The sequence below is a fragment of the Palaemon carinicauda genome, chromosome 10 (assembly GCF_036898095.1).
Source record: "Palaemon carinicauda isolate YSFRI2023 chromosome 10, ASM3689809v2, whole genome shotgun sequence".
NCBI lineage: Eukaryota > Metazoa > Arthropoda > Malacostraca > Decapoda > Palaemonidae > Palaemon > Palaemon carinicauda.
In genome coordinates this window covers 119,276,709-119,299,208 of record NC_090734.1, presented here as the reverse complement: position 1 = coordinate 119,299,208, position 22,500 = coordinate 119,276,709, and the positions used below count along the sequence as shown (strand labels likewise).

At 35.9% G+C, this 22,500-nt stretch overlaps 1 protein-coding gene across 2 annotated transcripts in view; it reads left to right on the top strand.

Annotated features, from left to right (window-relative positions):
- The first annotated feature begins 13,222 nt into the window (after positions 1 to 13,222).
- The window catches only part of LOC137648715 (protein eyes shut-like), a 97,152-nt gene continuing 87,874 nt past the window's right edge, over positions 13,223 to 22,500 (top strand). For both annotated transcript variants that reach the window (XM_068381759.1, XM_068381758.1), the window contains exon 1: positions 13,223 to 13,490. In XM_068381759.1, the coding sequence (XP_068237860.1) occupies positions 13,477 to 13,490 (14 nt within the window). In that variant the 5' untranslated portion in view covers positions 13,223 to 13,476. The remainder of the gene's footprint in view (positions 13,491 to 22,500) is intronic.

The following is a 22,500-nucleotide window of genomic DNA, read 5'->3' as shown; positions in this document are numbered from 1 at the left end:
ACACACATATATATATATATATATATATATATACATATATATATATATATATATATATATTATTACTATCATTATTATTATTATTATCATTATTATTATTACTTACCAAGTTACAACCCCAGTTGGAAAAGCAGGATGCTACAAACCCAGGGTCCCCAACAGGGAAAATAGCCCAGTGAGAAAAGGAAAAATAAAATATTTTAAGAACAGTAACATTAAAAATAAATATCTTCTATATAAACTATAAAAAACATTAACAAAACAAGAAGAAGAGAAATTAGAATAGTGTCCGCGAGTATACCCTCAAGCAAGAGAATTCTAACCTAAGACAGTGGAAGACCATGGTTCAGAGGCTATGGCACTATCCAAGAATAGAGCTGCTTACCATTATAATATATATACGTATATGTATGTATATATATATATATATATATATATATATATATATATATATATATTATACACACACACACACACAAATATATATATATATATATATATATATATATATATATATGTGTGTGTGGGTTTTTGCCGTCACGCCTAGGTCTCCCCGTCCCCCAGGTAAGGAGAAGAGGGAGTAGTCATGCCCTGGCGAGAGTGGGGTACGTGTATACACATAGCTATTCTAAATACTTAGCCGTCATTTTTAACGGATCGCGTACACTGGAGGTAATAATAATAATAATAATAATAATAATAATAACAATAATAATAATAATAATAATGAATTCTGAAATATTATCCGTAATGAAGATGAGCAAATAAATAAACCTCACTTCAGACTACCTTGACCTTTAAGCTCAGAAAAACAGGAAATGAAACGATCAAGATAACTACAAAAGACAGGATTTAAAGACAAAGGAATTCTTTCCATTATCATCATCATTCTTTCTTTTCTATCTGTAATTACCATGTCCTTCTTGACGACGTCTTTCTAATCAGATTATCCAGTCAATATCTATCTGGTAGTGTATACGACCCGTCAAAAAGGACCTCTAAAAATTTAGATAGATATGCACACACGTTCATACGCACGCAGATTAATCCCATCCCACCCCCTCTCCCTTTATTAACTACAACGAGCTAGTTTTGGGCAATTTGTGGGAGATTGTTGTTTTCCGAGTGGTTGTCGTTCAGCGTGACAGGTATGTATGAACAGACTGTCCCAAAATAGTGTATACATTCTTTGGATTGTTACAAGTTGTTCAATTTATAGATATTAATGTGGAATACTGATTCACAGGTAAGAAACAATGCACATATAAAGATTCTGAGAGTTCACAGTGAAAAATCTTTAAATGTGCATTGTTTCTCTCCTGTGAATCTGTATTCCACGTTAATATCAATAAATTGAACAACTTGTAACAATCCAAAGAGTCTAGTCTATACATTATTTTGGGACACCCTGTACATGTGTGTGTATCTATCTATTATCTATCTATCTATATATATATATATACATATATATATATATATATATATGTATATATATAATACTGTATGCATATAATTTTATAGACTTATATATATATATATATATATATATATAGTTATATCTATTTATCTATATATATATATATATATATATATATATATATATATATATACTGTATATATGCCTATATATATATATATATATATATATATATATATATATATATATTAGCCAGACACTTGCTCTTTATTATGAAACGGATACTGATAACAAATTCCAGAATATACTTTTAATATAATATCACTAGCCATTCATGAACACTAATATATACCGCATCACTATCTATTCATTCACAATCTGTCAATCAAAGCGATAACTTCAGTATGCATCTACACCTTTTCTTCTAATGTTAAAATTGCACAAGCTGTTTCCTTAATACTAAATGACCATCAAACAATCAACAATAAACATTACCGTGTTTTAGTTTCCTTCCTTTCGCAGTTAATCTTAAGATTATTCAAGATCAAAGAATAACGAATAGAGTATTTTGTTTCTCTATAAAGAGTCATAATAAAGTTTTCTTTGACACTTAAATGATTTAATTCTTTAGAAAATGGTACTCGAGAGAGAGAGAGAGAGAGAGAGAGAGAGAGAGAGAGAGAGAGAGAGTCAATAAGGTGATGCGAAAAATAAAAACATTACAATGACTTAAAATAAAGTAAATCTCTAAATACAAATAAACACAAAGAAAAACAGATGATATAAGGAAATATATTTTCAGCGAAGAAGTTAGCGTGACATTACTAACGCAGACTGTCTCCCAAAGAAGCCATTAAAGTTATAAAAGTTTTTATGACCCCAATAATAAGATACTCATGGTTTACGGGTACTTAATGTGCTTATCATTAAAAAATATTTTAGAACTATCTTATCAGCATGATTAAAATGTCCCATTTTGACGTGTAATTAATATTTGCCTCTGTAATATTAATGCTTGAAGAGTTGGTAGGATGACATCATAATGTTTGTGATTCGCATAACTCAAAAAACTATTTGACCGAAACTCATTAAATTTGGTGGGATAACTGACCAGGATCTAAGGACAATTTACTTAGATTTTACGAGATATTAGGTCAAAGGTCAAGGTCGCGAAAGTCAAAAACATCTTTTTGCTAGGTGGTAAATATGTATCCTATTTTCATAAAACTAGTGCCAAAATGTGCATAATTCAACTTCCTTTATTTTTATATACATAATCTAGGCGGAAGTATGCGCTCTACCGAGTGCCCGTTGAGTTCTATACTAGGCTACATGGCGTTTGAGGTCCAGTGAAGTTTTAAGGTCATTTGAAATGTGTTGGAAATGCATTTACTTTCCAAGCTATAAAATGCAGTTATCTATCCATTATAGGACAAAGCCTGAATATTTCCACTTGAAATAACATCAATTACCTTAGTGTAATCACGCCTGAAAATATTGCGGGTTCAAAATTGATAGCAAAACAATACATGAAACAGAAATTAAAACAGGAGCAAGACTATCAACATAAAAACCCTGATTTAAGGAATTTATAGGATTTTTGCATCTCGGGAAACGTTCTTGATTCAGAATTACCCTGTTGAAAAGTTTTAGATTTACTCAGTTGACAAATCTATGCTTTCACCAGTCATTCGGATTAAGGAAAATTCTTATTCTCATCATCATCATCATTATTATTATTACTACTATTATTATTATTATTATTATTATTATTATTATTGTTGTTGTTGCTGTTGTTGTTGTTGTTGTTGTTGTTGTTGAGCATTTCGAACAAAAATGGTTACCAGAATGAAAAACGAGCTGATTAAATGATGAAAACTTAAGTGAGAATTCATTGTTATTATCATTATTATTATTATTATTATTATTATTATTATTATTATTATTATTATTATTATTATTGAATGAGAAACGTACAAATGATGGTGGATAGCAGGAGTATGGAAAAATCTATCGAAAGGAAAAATACATTCCTCCTTCAAGCAAAACTTAAGAGCTTATCGCCAAACTGCTCGAATTATAAATTCATCCACACATCTATAGTAAAGTGAAGAACATAGAAAAAGACTAATTAGGAAAAGCTGATTAAAATTATGCTTCACGTCACTCCCTTGGCAAAAAGAATGAATTTAATGAAAACTGTTTTCTGTACAATAACTAAATATTTGGGTCTAACTAGGAATAAGAAAATAAAGTATAAATAATTCCAACGGAATAATATTAATATATATAAACATATTTACATATATCTCCCCTATATAATAAAGATCAAGTGTCTGACTATATAATTTATATTTATATATGTATATACAGTATATATATATATATATATATATATATATATATATATATATATATATATATATATATATATATATACAGTATATGTGTGTGGGTGTGCATGTATATAATATTTCATAATTTCCATCATATATCAATAAGTCCGATCGGCGAATAAAACAATTATTAATTTTATCTTAAACGTTTGACCACCAGTTAGTTATCCCTCGGTATCCTAATATAAAATCTTATAATTTTATTAATCTATAGTGAAGTCGCTAATAGACGAATATACCAAATATACGATAAATCGAATTAAGATTAGGATAACTTATCGCACGGGAGGAATGAGAAATGATAAAATTTGAGACAGTAAATTGACCAAAAAAAAAAAGCATAATTTCGTGAATAAACAAATACACACTTCGTGTATTTGCCTGAAGGAAATACAAAGATAAAAATTAAAATCAACAAAAAATTTAAATGACCAAACAACGAATATAGGCGACATGTTAATAAGTGTCAAATTATCAAAATGAATATAATGTTAATCCATGATTGATTATACTGTATGTCCCATTCACCGACCTATCTATACAAAACGTGAATAAAATAAATGAATAAACCTCGTTTAAACAGTACTCAGTGGCTTACTGCCTATTGATCGACATAAACTCCAATCGACCATTCACGCAAATGAATAATTCGTGAATATTCTAAAACCTTTGATTCTTCATTCTCAATCAAGTCAGTCCTATGTTCAGCTAAGTTCATATCGTCTTGTTATCTTCTTTGCTTGTGTGACTCATACACTTCAAGTAATCTATGCTGTGACTAAACCATATTAATTTAGTGTACGGATACGTCTTTGTTAATGCATCCTTACATTGTCTATCTATTTATATATCTATCTAATTGTATCTGAATTCATATAATGTCAATTTTATTTAATCGATTACAAATGATTTGAAAGTTTTTGTTTTTCACCCATTCACTCTTTACAATAGTCACAACCTGATAGTTTCTTGTAGTGCGTGCAACCTCACCTTCCTTGTGAGCTAAGGAATGGGGGATCTGAGGGAACCTCTAGGTCTACTTGCTGAATTATTATAAGCCATTGCCTGGCCCTCCCTGATCCTAGCTTAGCCTGAGAGTGTATATAGTCGGTCTCAAGAACATAGTCCCGTCCATTGCCTCTGCCACCCATGAGCGATCACTGAAGTTTCAGACAAGAAATAAAAAACAATGCTAAGTGTGAAATTCTATAAATACTAATAACAAATGTAAAATATTTTCATCGTTTCCAAAGAAACGTCGGAAGAGGAACGCCCATAATTCCACACCTCAGAGACATCCTCATCTTTACAGATCTCGAGATAGATACCGAGAAAGGAAAATCTTGAAAGAAAGCTATCTATAGAAATCAGGAGAATATATCTTAGACCTGGGGCCAGGGATACCATTCTGCGCTCAGTTGCAATTCGGATTGAGTCTATGCCTTTGGGTCTTAAGGCCCGGCACTGGGACCTTGGAGGCCATTCAGCGCCCTTGTGCAACTGTGTCGTATGAAGTGAAAGCTGAGAGCTTGGGCAGCCAGATCAAAGAAAGTAAGAAAGGACGGGGATATAGTAGAAAGATAAAAAGTGAGTGCACCTACGGAGTCAAAGGAAGCTGGAAAGACCTTTAAGGAGTGCCTACAGTGCACCCCCTGAGCTGCATTACCCCAGCAGGGTTAGAAAACTTTGACCTACTTCAAAAAGGATATAATAATTACGATTCCTTTTCTACATGAACAATCGAACTGAACGACGCCAGTCACTCCACTTTTGCCAATGACTGATTGAATTATCTATCGTTACAACATCGATATCTATCGAGGGTTTCCCAAAATTGACAAAGAGGGTCGTTTCCCAATGTCATGATAGACTTCACAAGTGGCATGCACTTTTCTGTAGAACGAACGAGATAAGAAGGTATCGCAATTTCTCTTTCATCATGATCGTATGTACACATATAAGAGAGAGAGAGAGAGAGAGAGAGAGAGAGAGAGAGAGAGAGAGAGAGTTATGGGAGTCTTTATTGAATGAGAATCACCTTGAAAAATAGTCCTATAAATTCTTGATCTACGTAAACTAACAAATCCCTTATTCTAAGGCAATAGCGGAAACTGTTCTTTAGACAGTCATAGAAAAAGATGTTGACATCACTGTCTACCGATAAAGGATCTTCCTTCAAATACAATTAAATTTTCAGTTAACCAATTAAATATCACCATTACAGCGCAAGAGTTGTAACTAATACCTCAGTTAAATATCTTCTACTATTCTAATCTAGCATAAAGACCTTACTTGGCTGCAATCGTAAATTATAAGCAATGTTACTTAAGCAACTCAACTTTGTACATTATTGACTTTAATATTGACTTACACTTATCATTATTCAAACAGAACCTCTCGCGTTACAACTGCCTCGAGTCAATTGTCATTTTCGTTTATGTTCCCCGTTACCCAAATGTCACATCCCTTCAATCAAAGGGCGAAATGGGGTCATGCTGTATTGTAATTCTCTCTCTCTCTCTCTCTCTCTCTCTCTCCTCTCTCTCTCTCTCTCTCTCTCTCTCTCTCTCTCTCTCGTTTTATATATATATATATATATATATATATATATATATGTATGTATATATATATTTATATATATATATATATATATATGTATATATATACATATGTATATATGTGTATATATATATATATATATAACGAGAGAGAGAGAGAGAGAGAGAGAGAGAGAGAGAGAGAGAGAGAGAGAGAGATTACAATATCTCCTGGAGCTTAGATAAAATATAAAGATGATGGTTACAATGGACACGGAAAAATAAATAGCTACATTGGATCTTCTCTCTGGTTACGGCTCATTTTTCTTTTGCCTATACATACACTAAATAGTCTGGCCTATTCTTTACATATTCTCCTCTGTCCTCATACACCTCACAACACTCAGATTACCAAACAATTCTTCCTCGCTAAAGGGGTTAACTACTGCAATATAATTGTTCAGTGGCACCTTTCCTCTTGATAAGGGTAGAAGAGACTTTTTAGCTATGGTAAGCAGCTCTTCTAGGAGAAGGACACTCCAAAATCAAACAATTGTTCTCTAGTCCCGGATAGTGCCCTAGCCTCTGTACCATGGTCTTCCACTGTTTTGGGATAGAGTTCTCTTGCTTGAGGGTACACTCGGGCACAATATTCTATCTTGTTTCTCTTCCTCTTGTTTTTTTTTAAGTTTTTATAGTTTATTTGTGAAAGATTTGTTTTAATGTTGTTGTTCTTAAAATATTTTATTTTAACTGTTAATTACTTGTAATTTCCTTATTTCCTTTCCTCATTGGGCTATTTTCCCTGCTGGAGCCCTCGGGCTTATAGCATTCTGCTTTTCCAACAAGGGTTGTAGCTTAGCAGGTAGTAATATTATTATTATTATTATTAAATGCTAAGCTACAACCCTAGTTGGAAAAGCAGGATGCTATAAGCCCAGGGGCCCCAACAGGGAAAATAGCTCAGTGAGGAAAGGAAACATGGAAAAATAAAATATTTTAAGAATAGTAACTACATTTAAATAAATATTTCCTATATAAACAATAAAAACTTCAACAAAACAAGAGAAAGAGAAACTAGATACAACAGTGTGCCTGAGTGTACCCTCAAGCAAGAGAACTCTAACCCAAGACAGTGGAAGGCCATGGTACAGAGGCTATAGCACTACCCAAGACTAGAGAACAATGGTTTGATTTTGGAGTGTCCTTCTCCTAGAAGAGCTGCTTACCATAGCTAAAGAGTCTCTTCTACCCTTACCAAGAGGAAAGTAGCCACTGAACAATTACATTGCCGTAGTTAACCCCTGGGGTGAAAAAGAATTGTTTAGTAATCTCAGTGTTGTCAGGTGTATGAGGACAGAGGAGAATCTGTAATGAATAGGCCAGACTATTCGATGTCTGTGTAGGCAAAGGGAAAGAACCGTAACCAGAGAGAAGGATCCAATATGGTACTGTCTGGCCAGTCAAAGGACCCCCTAACTCTCTAGCGGTAGTAATAATAATAATAATAATAATAATAATCTCCTAACGGCTCATTTGTAGTTCAGAAAATAATAATAATAATAATAATAATAATAATAATAATAATAATAATAATAATAATAATAATAGAAATTTTCACATTGGCCATGCTTTCGAATGGATGGAAAACAGTAGGTCTATATTCAGATGTGGTACGAAATTAACACAGCAGTAGGGCCTGTATAGTTTGGTCCTATTTCTAACATTTTAAAGAATATGGAAAGATCGTCAAAATATCTATAGGAAAGAACAATGAATAAACAAAATCGAATCACTCATGGAAAAAAAAATTTTCTTCTTTACTTCTGAGAGATTTGTGTTAAACTATGTACCGGCAGTATTCCAAATGCATTGGTTATAACGAATTCGGTCAAATTATAGTTTCGGCCATGACAAAATTTTCGAATAGAAATTTCCTTACTAATAGTAAATACTGTGCTTTCAAAGAATTTGACCTTTGTTTCCGTCGGAAATAAACCGTTCTCCAGTTATCCCCCGCCCCCCTTCACAACAGATACAGGTGGGAACCGCGGGTTTTGGGAAAACGGGAAAAAACGTGATTATTTGCGACTGAAATAAAGGTAAAATTGGTTGAAATCACATTATTTACATTAGGAAAAATCTGGTTTTTTTTTTTTTTATAGCAAATGTCCCGTCCTAAGTCTTATAAATTTCAAGATACATTGAAAAGGACACAAAACCTAACAAACCCCACCTAACCTAACATAGTAATTCCCAGATCAAAGACCTAGTCGGGGGCAAGCACCCTGACCCTCCTTCACTGGTCACAATCCTACCCCGGTCATAGACCTAGTCGGGAGCAAGCCCCCTGGATCCCCCTCCCAGGTCACTTACCTAGCTAGAGAATCAGACCCTAGGAACAGGAGTGAATATGTGCGAATTGTATGACAAGCAGAGAATTTAATGAAAAATACCTCAGGTGCATAGGATAACGATATTTACGTAATTTTCCATGGATTTATTATGCGTCCCAAAGAATAATGTATAGGGAAGCAAATGATAGTTTTATCATTATTTATCGACTCCCCCCGTAAATCTTCCCCCCCTAAAACCCCTGGGTTCCCACTGGGTAGCTCCCATTTCCGAGGATATATTTGGGTATATCTCACGAACTATCTATTTGCGACGGAAATAAAGGTTATTTTCCAAAAGAATGGGAGTTTTTCTATAGATAGGAGTTTTAAACTATTAGGATATGTTGACCCAACCGGAACTCTAATAATACCGGGACAATAGTAACGTAAGAATCATTGTTGTGCTATTTGGCAAAAATTCCCTGACATCTCATCATCAAACTTTGGAAGCTCAAATAAGCTACTGCGAATTGGCGGTAATAAACACCTAATTTTTCAACTAAGATGAAACAAATAATCTTTAGTTAATATCTTTCTTACGCCTTGGCTTACCCACCGATGATTCGTGTACACAAAAATGCTCTTTCGTAAAGTCGTAAACTTAAATGAAACGTTGTGCTACAGGGGTGAATGTAGGCCAACGAATAAGTTGAGCAAAGTTAAATTCCATCAACAATAAATTGAAAAGAATCACCAATTGGAAAATTTTTAATATTGAATTTGCCATCCACAATATGTTTAATTCTTACCTTATTTATCCCACAGAGTTCTGGTCATTACAATTTCTCCCACGCGTTACCTCCGAGAACATCAACTATCATCTCGAGCCATGTCCTCCACACATAAGCAAGCCAATAGTGCAAAGTTCTGTAGGTTGAAAGGTAAATTGAGCACTTTCGGTCACCTTTCAACGTCTGATTCGTTAGTTCCAGAAGTCTTATAACTTTCAATTACATTACGTCACAACCTTCCTTATCACACATGCATATAGGGATTGATAAGTTCCCCGACATGTTGCACCCTTTAGCCAATCAAACGTTTATTGCCACCTGGCGTCAGCAAGAGGAACTATCGTTTCCCAAGTTAAGTTGCCACTCTACTCGAGAAACCATAATAATTGAAGGAGTTTCCTTGCAGTAAATATGACTGTCATAATATTGTCATGGTATGACATTGGAACAATCTCCAATAGATTTAGTAGATTTGGGAACAAAACCCTCAGAAGGATACTGGGGCACAGTGTAAAATCCGGACGTCAGATGCCATCCGGGAGAATAGAAAATCGCTTGTATCACCGGGAAAGACACGAAAATACACCTCTTTTTTGTGACTGGTAATGTTCACTGATACTTTTTGTTATTTTCCGAATAAATGTTCGAAAAATATTGGTTTATTTTCATGTTATTGAGAATAATCTCAATCGGACGTCAACATTACACTAACTGGGTAAAATAGCGGGCAGTTAGATAGTGTAATGTTGACGTCCGATTGAGATTATTCTCAATAACATGAAAATAAACCAATATTTTTCGAACATTTATTCAGAAAATAACAGAAAGTATCAGTGAACATTACCAGTCACAAAAAAGAGGTTTATTTTCGTGTCTTTCCAGGTGATACAAGCGATTTTCTATTCTCCCGGATGGCATCCGACGTCCGACGTCCGGATTTTACACTGTGCCGGATACTGGGAGTTAAATGGCAGGACAGGATTAGAAATGAGGCTATAAGAGAGATTACTCGAATGCCATATGTGATAAAGTCATGAAGAGGGGTAGATGGAAATGTTTGGGCATACTCTTCGCACTCGCCAAGAGAGATTAGTTCACCACACGTTGAGCTGGGCTCCATAAGGGACTAGTAGAGTTGGAAGACCCAGGACTACATGGCTGAGGACTATGAAGCGCGAAGTAGGAGATGATGAATGTAGAAGTATTGAATTAAACTCTCAAGATAGAGACGACTGGCGAATTCTACCTAGGCCCTTTGCGTCAATAGGCGTAGGAGAAGATGGTGAAGATGATGAAATATGACTATCAACAATTATCAAAACTGATTTTTTTAGGGAATTGCAAGCGGTTAAGGAAAACTCTACCCATCGAATAGCCCCATATACTTTATTGAAGATATGTAAATGGCTAATTTACACTAACATATCGATTCTGTGGGACATCTTCCCATAACATAACATTAGTATAAGGAGGCCAATTTCATGTGTATAGCTTTGACACAGTAGGTATAAGAAATGAACTGACTATTATTATTATTATTATTATTATTATTATTATTACTTCCTAAGCAACAACCCTAGTTGGAAAAGCAGGATGCTACAAGCGCAGGGGCGCCAACAGGGAAAATAACCCAGTGAGGAAAGGAAACAAGTAAAAGAAAATAATATCTTAAGAACAGTAACAACATTAGAATAACTATTTGCTATATAAACTATAAAAATTTTAACAAAACAAGAGGAAAAGAAATAAGATAGAATAATAGTGTGCCCGAGTGTAGGATACCCTTAAGCAAGAGACCTCTAACCCAAGACAGTGGAAGATTTACGGGCTGCCTAAGGCAAGAGCCCGTGTCTTACACAAAGGTAAGGCAATCTGACAGACAGTGGAAGACCATGGTACAGAGGCTGTCACTACTTAAGATTAGATATCTACTTGGTTGACTGAAATTTGAATCGTATTTGAAGGAAGATCCTATATAAAAAAACAGTGATGTCAAAGTCTATTTTTATGACTATCTAAAGATCTAAAGAAGTTTCTGAAATTGCCTTAGAATAGGGCGTTTGTTAGTTTACGAAGATCAAGAAATTATCGAACTTTTTTTTTCCTATGAGAAATCTCTCTCTCTCTCTCTCTCTCTCTCTCTCTCTCTCTCTCTCTCTCTCTCTCTCTCTCTCTCTCTCTCTCTCTCTCACACACACGTGTTAATATTACTCACATAAAATGCTATGAGAGTGACAGCGAGATAAAGCAAAATAGAGAAGGCATACGGATAAGGAGTGGACAGAAGGGATAAAAAAAATATCAATTGAAGCATATTATTAATTTTATTATTATCATTATTATTATTATTATTATTATTATTATTATTATTATTATTATTACTTGCTAAGCTACAACCCTAGTTGGAAAAGCAGAATGCTATAAGGCCAGGGGCTCTAAGAGGGAAAATAGCCCAGTGAGAAAAGGAAACAAAGAAAAATAAAATTTTGAGAGTAACAGCATTAAAATAAATGGCTTATGTAAACTATTATGAGTGAATTATTTAGTTATGACTATATCTTCAAGTGTACTTTATTAAAAAAAATCTTGTCAAGATTGCTTGATTTTGGAAAAACTATGCATAAAATTAATATTCTCTCTCTCTCTCTCTCTCTCTCTCTCTCTCTCTCTCTCTCTCTCTCTGGCACCCATCACCAACAAATTCTATGAATGGCGTCATTAGCTCTGCCTCTGCCCCTTAAAAATATCCAAAAAGAAGTTAGCTTAGGCCTAAGCATCACTAATAAACCCCATTGTCCAAACCAACAGCCTAAGAAATCCCATAAATGCAAACCAAAGGTGAAGAGGTTGAAATCAACTTTGTACAAGATCCTCCAACCTTATCAGTGAGCTCTGGTCGGAAAACGGTCTAGGTATATAGTTCAACCGTGGGTCGAAATGTCTATTCTCTGTCCAAAATAAATAATACGTAACAATTCCGAACTTTCCCTCTTCGGTGTCTTGTTATTTCATAGCGCTGGATAACTCATATTTGCACCTCGGCTCTCAATGGCCTTCCCGGTCCCAGGGTTAGCCCATAGTGTCTCAAAATCTGTAGTTCAGTAGATCAACATGTGGTGGTTTTGATATTTCTGCATTATATGACATCCTTCTGAGAGCGTCAAGAGCTTGCCGTTTTTTTTTTTATTATTAAGAATCCATCAACTGATGTGAAGATTTTCCTCCTGCATTATTTATCAATAAAGTTCTAATTGTCATTAACATTTTCGAACACGAATCTCGGCTTGGTGGTCCCCTCATGTATCGCATGCTAACCATCCTTCCTTCTACAGCTATATATAAATATGAATTCTCAAATAACTTTAGTACAGCCTTTTATTAGCTGATAGTAATTTTGTTTTGTATTTTAGCAGTGTGCACAATATATGAAATTGTTGTGTTTTCACAAAGGGTAGGATATTGGAAGATGTCTCACTATAGACATTTATGTACATTAGGCATTCATGAGTCCTTCAAGAAAGTAAAAGGGACTATTCGATGGTCAGGTCTCCCTATCTTGTTTGTAATTCCGTAAATAGGTCAGTTACCCACGGCTAATCCTCATGAGGGTGAAGCGGGTCTTGATGATGATCATTAATCCACCGGGCCCTCCCTCCCGTTCCCGCAAAACTCCATCGGTTGGTTTGTATACAGTGTAACCATGGCAACCGTAGTTCCTCAGGCTGTCACCAGGTGGCCCAAAACTTTTCACCATTGCTTTGACGTGAATCATTTGCCATGGGACTTATTGATCCTTATCAGTGGGTGTCATAAGGGTGGTTGTGTCACAACACGATCAAGGGTTACGAGACTCTGAGGAGGAACGAATCAGCTGTTGAAAGGTGACCGAAACTTACCGTATACCGGCAGTGACAGTATTGCTTATGTGGAGAACGTTTGCATGGCGGTTGTTGTTGTCGTTAGTGAAGACGCGCGTGAGAGTGTAATGACCAGAACTCTATGGGAAATATAAGGTAAGGTTTCAGCATATTCTGAATGGCAAATATAGGTTCATAACCTCTCCCTATTCGTGATTCGTTTCAGTTTATTATTGGTGTAATTTAACTCGGTTCAGCTTATCCGTGCATTCACCCTTGCAGCGTAACCTTTCGTAGAAGTTCACGAAAGATCGGAGGTTTTGGGTAAGTCAGTCGTTGTTGTAAGAGAATATGTAAGATAGAGAGATTATCTAAACTCCATTTGATTCATATGGGCATAGAACTTACGGGTTTTTAAACTGTCTACAGGCATTGACTTTAAAATTTTGAAGATGATTTGATTCGCCAACTTCTGGCCTGCCAAGTGAAATAATGATTCTTAAGATAACTATTACCCTGTATAAATAGATTATAACTGATAATGTTAATTTTTGCATTAAGAATCCCGCATAGACCTAGTTTGCATTTAGAATCATCTCCGTACAAAATTGAAAAAAAAAGTCACAAGTTGAAAGCTGTAATCCTCTCAAAGAGCAATGTTTTAGATTTTTGGGAAAAGTGACTCGATTTTTTTTTATGAGATATTGTTTTCAGAGGTTGCTTACATATTCTTTCCATATTATGTAAAAATTTGATGCATTAAGCGTTTCATACTGTGATGATAAATTCCAAACCAGAAGTAAATACGCTTATATTTATATTTTATCAGTATAAAAACATAACGTGGAATGTTGAGATTTCCATCGTGAACAACACCGGTATTGTCAATTATACGAAGATGGTACTTTGGGAATATTATCTGAAATACTTTACAGCTTAATGAAAAATAGCATTATCATGATCTCACAACTTTCATTTATATTTTGTGTAATTACACGTTATTATCCCTTTCGTTAGGATATTACAACCAGCTTCTTTATTTTCTCGTGTCCATTATAACCGCCGTTTGAAATTTTGATGTAAGTTCTAGCCGTAGAACCTGTCTCCCTCTCAATTCAAGTCAAAGATCTTGTCAAATTTGAAGCGAAGTCTCGCAGATCTAGGGCAGGGCTTTAAGTGCATCTCTTGCTGCACTGTAGGCTTTACTTAGAATTCTTTGCAGCGATCTTTCACAGAAGCACTCCCTTTTTAGCCATTTGCTTTATCTTCGTTCCGACTTACTTTTTTCTACCCTGCTTTCCAACCTCTTAGAAATTTTACTTAGGGGATGCATGTGTTGAGCTTCCCCCTTTCCTGTTGCACCTTGACACCGAATGGCCTCCCTGATCCCAGCCCTGGTCATCTAGGTTAAATTCAGCAGTCCAGTGCAAGGGAGAATAGATGGGGAAGTGTAGGCTACCAATGAAAGCTTATGAAAGGTAAACCTTGATCATCTTTTCATGGTTCCCTCAAAGACAGATGGATATATTATTAAGATGACAAAATATCATACCTAATCAACCTCCCATAATGATAAATGCCATGTGTCGAAAGGAAAATATAATCTTTGTCAGATGATAGATATTCCAAAGTTTCTGAGAACGATTTTCTTAGAACAGAATATGATGAAGACGAACTGTCAAAAAATATTTTGTTGGATCTATGCTAGTAGTAAACGTAGAGGATTAAGTGTCCCTGGAATGATCGTCAGGTCAGTTTTCAAAATCTAGGCCAAATTATTTGTGAGAACAATGGCTAGGGTTGTCAGAAATTAATGGGAAAACAATTAACAACAAAATAACGGGGAAACGCTGAGGTGTTAGTTCCCGGGTAAACTCCTTTATCTCAATTGAGACAGGGCTGCTAGAACCCCTCTTGGCTAGGATCTGTTTCAGAAACTTGTGATTAGTGGTCTTAGCGGATAGGAAGGGCAAAGAGAGGGACAGCTGGGGGTAGGGGGATCTTTTGAGAAAGCTTACACAAAAAAAAAAAAAAAAAAAAAAACAGCGGAAATTGGCTTCTCGAAGAGGTGGTCATAGGTCTACCTGTTCAGGTTAATGAATTCCTGATTTACATAATCTTTTGGCTAAAAGATGCAGCGAGTGTTCGCTCTTCTAGTTGTAAGCTGCAGGAAACTTAATTCATTGAATGGAACGGATTTCGACTAGATGTAAAAGAAGTTATAGCTTTAAAATACGACTCGCAGGCTAGGAATTCCGTGAACTGTAACCAGAGTAATTACCTATTATATCTCTGCTGAGTAAGACTATGAAAGGTCGTTAGAGATGAAAGTATATAGACTTGACCAACAGCTTCCCAAGAATCAGGGATCGATTCCTGTCAGGGACAACGATCACCTCGCCGTAGAGATTTATCGGATTTAGGAATGTGATATTTGTGGAGCATCCCGCTCGCATCGATTTAGGAATCAGCTGTTTTTGGAGAGAGAGAGAGAGAGAGAGAGAGAGAGAGAGAGAGAGAGAGAGAGAGTGAGGTTATATTAACGCTATTATCACAACACGAGCACGCGATTTCTATTGGCATTCAAATATGGATCATTACGCTCTTTGCGAATCAGGTCAACATGCAGTGAGGTCAGCAGACACTCTTGAGAGGCCAACACCAGGAAGTGACGATTTTAGAGTGAAGTCAAGTCAACGATTTGTTATACTTAAATGAAAGAAATTTTTTGGTATAAAATTGAGATTTTGTCCCGCGGAAACTTTTTCAGTCCTCCAATTGTCAATTCGGTTGGCAAAAATAAACACTAATATATTTTTGCTATTATGATAAGTCTTGATTAATTTACATAATAATCATCTGAAACCTATAATTATTAATTGGCTAAATTATATGAAAACTTTTGTAACATAGTCGAAGATTATAAAACAAAAGCGTTGGCAACACATCTTTGTTAATACACAAAAACTCTGGAGAAATACATTTTTATGAAGCCAAAATATAAGAAATATATAGGTTTGCCAAATATAAGAATGAACTTTGATAGATTGCAAATATTATACTATTCTCATAAAAATAGTTTTTGTTGCAGACAAAATATTAAACAGATTTCTTATGCATAAAAGCAATGGTTTGATCATAATTTTTGGTTGCTAAGTATGAATTTATATTATTCATACCATGGATATATCATCTTGATTTTAGCGTTATCGGATATTGAGAGAGAGAGAGAGAGAGAGAGAGAGAGAGAGAGAGAGAGAGAGAGAGAGAGTTACAATACAGCATGACCCCAATTCGCCCTTTGATTGAAGGAGTGTGACATTTGGGTAACGAGGAACATAATAAACGAAATTACAATCGACTCGAGGCGATTGTAACACGTGAGGTTGTTTGAGTATTAAGTGTAAGTCAATATTATAGTCAATAATTTCCAAAGTTGAGTTGCCTAAGTAACATTGCTTATAATTTACGATTGCAGCAAAGCAAGGTCTTTATGCGAGAGTAGAATATTAGAAAATATTTTACTGAGATATTAGTTACGAAACTTGCGCTGTAATGGCGATATTTAATTGGTTGACTGAAAATTTAATTGTATTTGAAGGGAAATCCTTTATCGATAGACAGTGTCGTCAAAGTCTATTTCTATAACTATCTAAAGAGACTCTTTAGCTATGGTAAGCAGCTCTTCTAGGAGAAAGACACTCCGAAATCAAACCATTGTTCTCTAGTATTGGGTAGTGCCATAGCCTCTGTACCATGGTCTTCCACTGTCTTGGGTTAGAGTTATCTTACTTGAGGATACACTCTGGCACCCTATTCTATCTTATTTCTCTTCCTCTTGTTTTGTTAAAGTTTTTATAATTTATTTAGGAAATATTTATTTTAATGCTGTTACTCTTCTTAAAATATTTTATTTATCCTTGTTTCCTTTCCTCACTGGGCTATTTTTCCTGTTGGAGCCCGGGGCTTATATCATCCTGCTTTTCCAACTAGGGTTGTAGCTTAGCAAGTGATAATAATAATAATAATAATAATAATAATAATAATTGCCTTATAATAAGGCATTCGTTAATTTATGAAGATCAAGAATTTATTGAACTTTTTCTATAGAATCTCATTTGATAAAGACACCCGCAATCTCTCTCTCTCTCTCTCTCTCTCTCTCTCTCTCTCTCTCTCTCTCTCTCTCTCTCTCTCTCTCTCAAGACATTGGGAAACGACCCACTTTATCAACTCTGGGAAACCGTCGATAGATATCGATATTGTAACGATAGATAATTCAGTGAATGATTGGCAAAAGTTGAGTAATTGATGTTTATTTCGATTGTTATTGTATAAAAGGAATCATGTGTGTCCATTGTGAAGTAGGTCAAAGTTTTCTAATCCTGATGGGGGTAGTGCACCTCATGGGGTGCACTGTAGGCACTACTTAGAGGTCTTTCCAGCTTCCTTTGACTCCCTAGGTGCACTCACTTTTTATCCTTCTACTATATCCCCGTCCTTTCTTACTTTCTTCGATTTGGCTGTCCAACCTCTCAGCTTTCACTTCATACTACAAGTATGGATTTTTCTCACAGTTGCACATGGGCGCTGAATGGCCTCCAAGGTCCCAGTGCCGGGTCTTAAGACCCAAAGGCATAGACTCAATCCGAATTGCAACTGAGCGCGGAATGGCATCCCTGGCCCCAGGTCTAAGATATATTCTCCTGATTTCTATAGATAGCTTTCTTTCAAGATTTTCCTTTCTCGGTATCTATCTCGAGATCTGTAAAGATGAGGATGTCTCTGAGGTGTGGAATTGTGGGCTTTCCTCTTCAGACGTTTCTCTGGAAACGATGAAAACATTTTTACATTTGTTATTAGTATTTATAGAATTTCACACTTAGCGTTGTTTTTTATTTCTTGTCTGAAACTTCGGTGATCGCTCATGGGTGGCAGAGGCAATGAACAGGACTATGTTCTTGAGACCGACTACATACACTCTCAGGCTAAGCTAGGACCAGGGAGGATCGGGCAATGGTTTTTAATAATAAAGCAAGTAGACTTAGAGGTTTCTCCAAATCGCCCAATCCTTAGCTCACAAGGATAGTGAGGTTGCAGACACTACCACAAACTATCAGCTTGTGACTATTGCAAACAGTGAATGGGTAAAAAGCAAAAACCTTCAAATCATTTGTAATCGATTAAGTAAAATTGACATTATATTAAATCAGATACAGTTAGATAGATGTATTATAGCCACGAAAGGAAAAATGAAAAAGACTTGATTGGAGTTAGTACTTTCATCCACTCAGGACATTATCAAACTCAGATAATGTCCTAAGTGGATGAAAGTACTAACTCCAATCAAGTCTTTTTCATTTTTCCTTTCGTGGCTATAATACATTTTATATTCATCACGTGTCAGCTTTCGTGATTTTTACACAGTTAGATAGATATATAAATAAATAGACAATGAAGGATGCATGAACAAAGACATATCCGTACACATCAAATTAGTAAGGTTTAGTCACAGCTTAGACTACTAGAAGTGTATGACTCTAACAAACAAAGAAGATAACAGGATTTGAACTTGGCTGAACATAGATGAACCGACGTGGACGAGAATGAAGAATCAAAGGTTTTAGAATATTCACGAATCATTCATTTGCGTGAATGGTCGATTGGAGTTTATGTCGATCAATAGGCAGTAAGTCACTGAGTACTGTTTAAACGAGATATATTCACTATTTTATTCATATTTTGTATACATAGTTCGGTCAATGGGACATATCAATAATGCATTAACGCTATTCATTTTTATAAATGGATACTTATTTATATGTATATTCGCTGTTAGGTCATTATTTATTTTGTACATATTTAGTGTATTTCTTATATACAAATAAATGAAATGTGTATTTGTTTATTCACGAAAGTATGCTTTTTCGTATATTATATGGATTACCGTTATATGTTCTTGGTCAATTTGCTGTTTCAAATTTTATCATTTCTCATTCCTCCCGTGCGATAAGTTATTCGAATCTTAATTCAATTTATCGTATATTTCTCTACAAGCGACTCCGCTTAAAATTAACAAAATTCTAAGATTGTTTTCTCATTATACCGAGGAATAACTCAAACGTTAAAGGTGATATATATAATGTCTTTGTTTGCCGATATATTTACAGGAATATATATATATATATATATATATATATATATTATATATATATATATATATATATATATATATATATATAAACTAAATATTTGCCGTAAGATTCTTGGAATAAGTGTTGCCAGGCATTTACTGTGTTAAAAACGGATAAATTTACTTTAAGATGTGGTATTAATACGGTCAGCAACCCGTAAAAGATAATGGGAGGTATTCATAAAAATGAAGGATATCCTTGTAAGCATAAGGTAGAAGTACAAGGTAATTCTCTGAAGCAGAAGGTAGAAGTATAAGCAAATCTTTCTTTCCATATTCATAATGATTACCTTTTACTTGCGAGGATATCCTCCAAGCAGAAGTAAAGGGTTGACTCGTGTTTCGGGAGCGCTTAGTTACATGCTGAAACTTGTAAGATTTCATTTGTGCTGTCAAGATAAGAAAGAGTTTAGTATTTATGATAGGTATTTAATGCCCTGTTTTTACTTGTATTTCATTAAGTTTACCCATCAGAAAGAACACAGACGCCGCCGCCCCTTCCCCAAAGCCTCGCTGGCAACATCTATCCCCAACCCCTTGCATTAGAAGTTCTTTGCCCTCTTTTTAGCTCCCCCGCCCCTTGCATTAGAAGTTCATTGACCTCTTTTTAGCTCCCCCACCCCTTGCATTAGAAGTTCTTTGCCCTCTTTTTAGCTCCCCCGCCCCTTGCATTAGAAGTTCATTGACCTCTTTTTAGCTCCCCCACCCCTTGCATTAGAAGTTCTTTGACCTCTTTTCAGCTACCCCACCCCTTGCATTAGAAGTTTTTTTACCTCTTTTTAGCTCCCCCACCCCTTGCATTAGAAGTTCTTTGACCTCTTTTTAGCTCCCCCACCCCTTGCATTAGAAGTTCTTTAACCTCTTTTTAGCTACCCCACCCCTTGCATTAGAAGTTCTTTAACCTCTTTTTAGCTACCCCACCCCTTGGATTAGAAGTTCTTTGACCTCTTTTTAGCTCCCCCACCCCTTGGATTAGAAGTTCTTTGACCTCTTTTTAGCTTCCACACCCCTTGCATTAGAAGTTCTTTGACCTCTTTTTAGCTCTCCCACCCCTTGCATTAGAAGTTTTTTGACCTCTTTTTAGCTATTCCACCCCTTGCATTAGAAGTTCTTTGACTTCTTTTTACCTCCCCCATCCCTTGCATTAGAAGTTCTTTGACCTCTTTTTAACTCCCCCACCCCTTGCATTAGAAGTTCTTTAACCTCTTTTTAGCTACCCCACCCCTTGCATTAGAAGTTCTTTAACCTCTTTTTAGCTACCCCACCCCTTGGATTAGAAGTTCTTTGACCTCTTTTTAGCTCCCCCACCCCTTGGATTAGAAGTTCTTTGACCTCTTTTTAGCTCCCACACCCCTTGCATTAGAAGTTCTTTGACCTCTTTTTAGCTCTCCCACCCCTTGCATTAGAAGTTCTTTGACCTCTTTTTAGCTCTTCCACCCCTTGCATTAGAAGTTCTTTAACCTCTTTTTAGCTCCCCCACTCCTTGCATTAGAAGTTCTTTGTCCTCTTTTTAGCTCCCCCACCCCTTGCATTAGAAGTTCTTTGACCTCTTTTTAGCTCCCCCACCCCTTGCATTAGAAGTTCTTTGACCTCTTTTTAGCCCCCCCCACCCCTTGCATTAGATGTTCTTTGACCTCATTTTAGCTCCCCCACCCCTGGATTAGAAGTTCTTTGACCTCTTTTTAGCTCTCCCACCCCTTGCATTAGAAGTTCTTTGACCTCTTTTTATCTCCCCCACCCCTTACATTAGAAGTTCTTTGACCTCTTTTTAGCTCCCCCACCCCTTGCATTAGAAGTGCTTTGACCTCTTTTTAGCTCCCCCACCCCTTGCATTAGAAGTTCTTTGACCTCTTTTTAGCTCTCCCACCCCTTGCATTAGAAGTTCTTTGACCTCTTTTTAGCTCCCCCACCCCTTGCATTAGAAGTTCTTTGACCTCTTTTTAGCTCCCCCACCCCTTGCATTAGAAGTTCTTTGACCTCTTTTTAGCTCCCCCACCCCTTGCAGTAGAAGTTCTTTGACCTCTTTTTAGCTCCCACACCCCTTGCATTAGAAGTTCTTTGACCTCTTTTTAGCTCCCCCACCCCTTGCATTAGAAGTATTTTGACCTCTTTTTAGCTCCCCCACCCCTTGCATTAGAAGTTCTTTGACCTCTTTTTAGCTCTCCCACCCCTTGCATTAGAAGTTCTTTGACCTCTTTTTAGCTCCCACACCCCTTGCATTTGAAGTTCTTTGACCTCTTTTTAGCTCCCCCACCCCTTGCATTAGAAGTTCTTTGACCTCTTTTTAGCTCCCCCACCCCTTACATTAGAAGTTCTTTGACCTCTTTTTAGCTCCCCCACCCCTTGCAGTAGAAGTTCTTTGACCTCTTTTTAGCTCCCACACCCCTTGCAGTAGAAGTTCTTTGACCTCTTTTTAGCTCCCACACCTCTAGCATTAGAAGTTCTTTGACCTCTTTTTAGCTCCCACTCCTCTAGCATTAGAAGTTCTTTGACCTCTTTTTAGCTCCCACTCCTCTAGCATTAGAAGTTCTTTGACCTCTTTTTAGCTCCCACACTTCTAGCATTAGAAGTTCTTTGACTTCTTTTTAGCTCCCACACCTCTAGCATTAGAAGTTCTTTGACCTCTTTTCAGCTCCCTTACCTCAAGCATTAGAAGTTCTTTGAGCTCTCTCTTTAGCCCTCACACTTCTAGCATTAGAAGTTTTTGACATATATTTCTAGGTTACATACATTTAGCATTAGAGGGTCTTCGATCTATATTTTGAGGTGCGTTACTTCTAGCATTAGAAGTTTTTGACATATATTTCTAGGTTACATACATTTAGCATTAGAGGGTCTTTGATCTATATTTTGAGGTGCGTTACTTCTAGCATTAGAGGCTCTCTATTTTTAGGTGTCTTACCTCTGGCATTAGAGGCTCCTCTTCGCTGTTCTCTCCTGTCTTCTAGTTTTCAAGATCTTCTTTCATTAGAT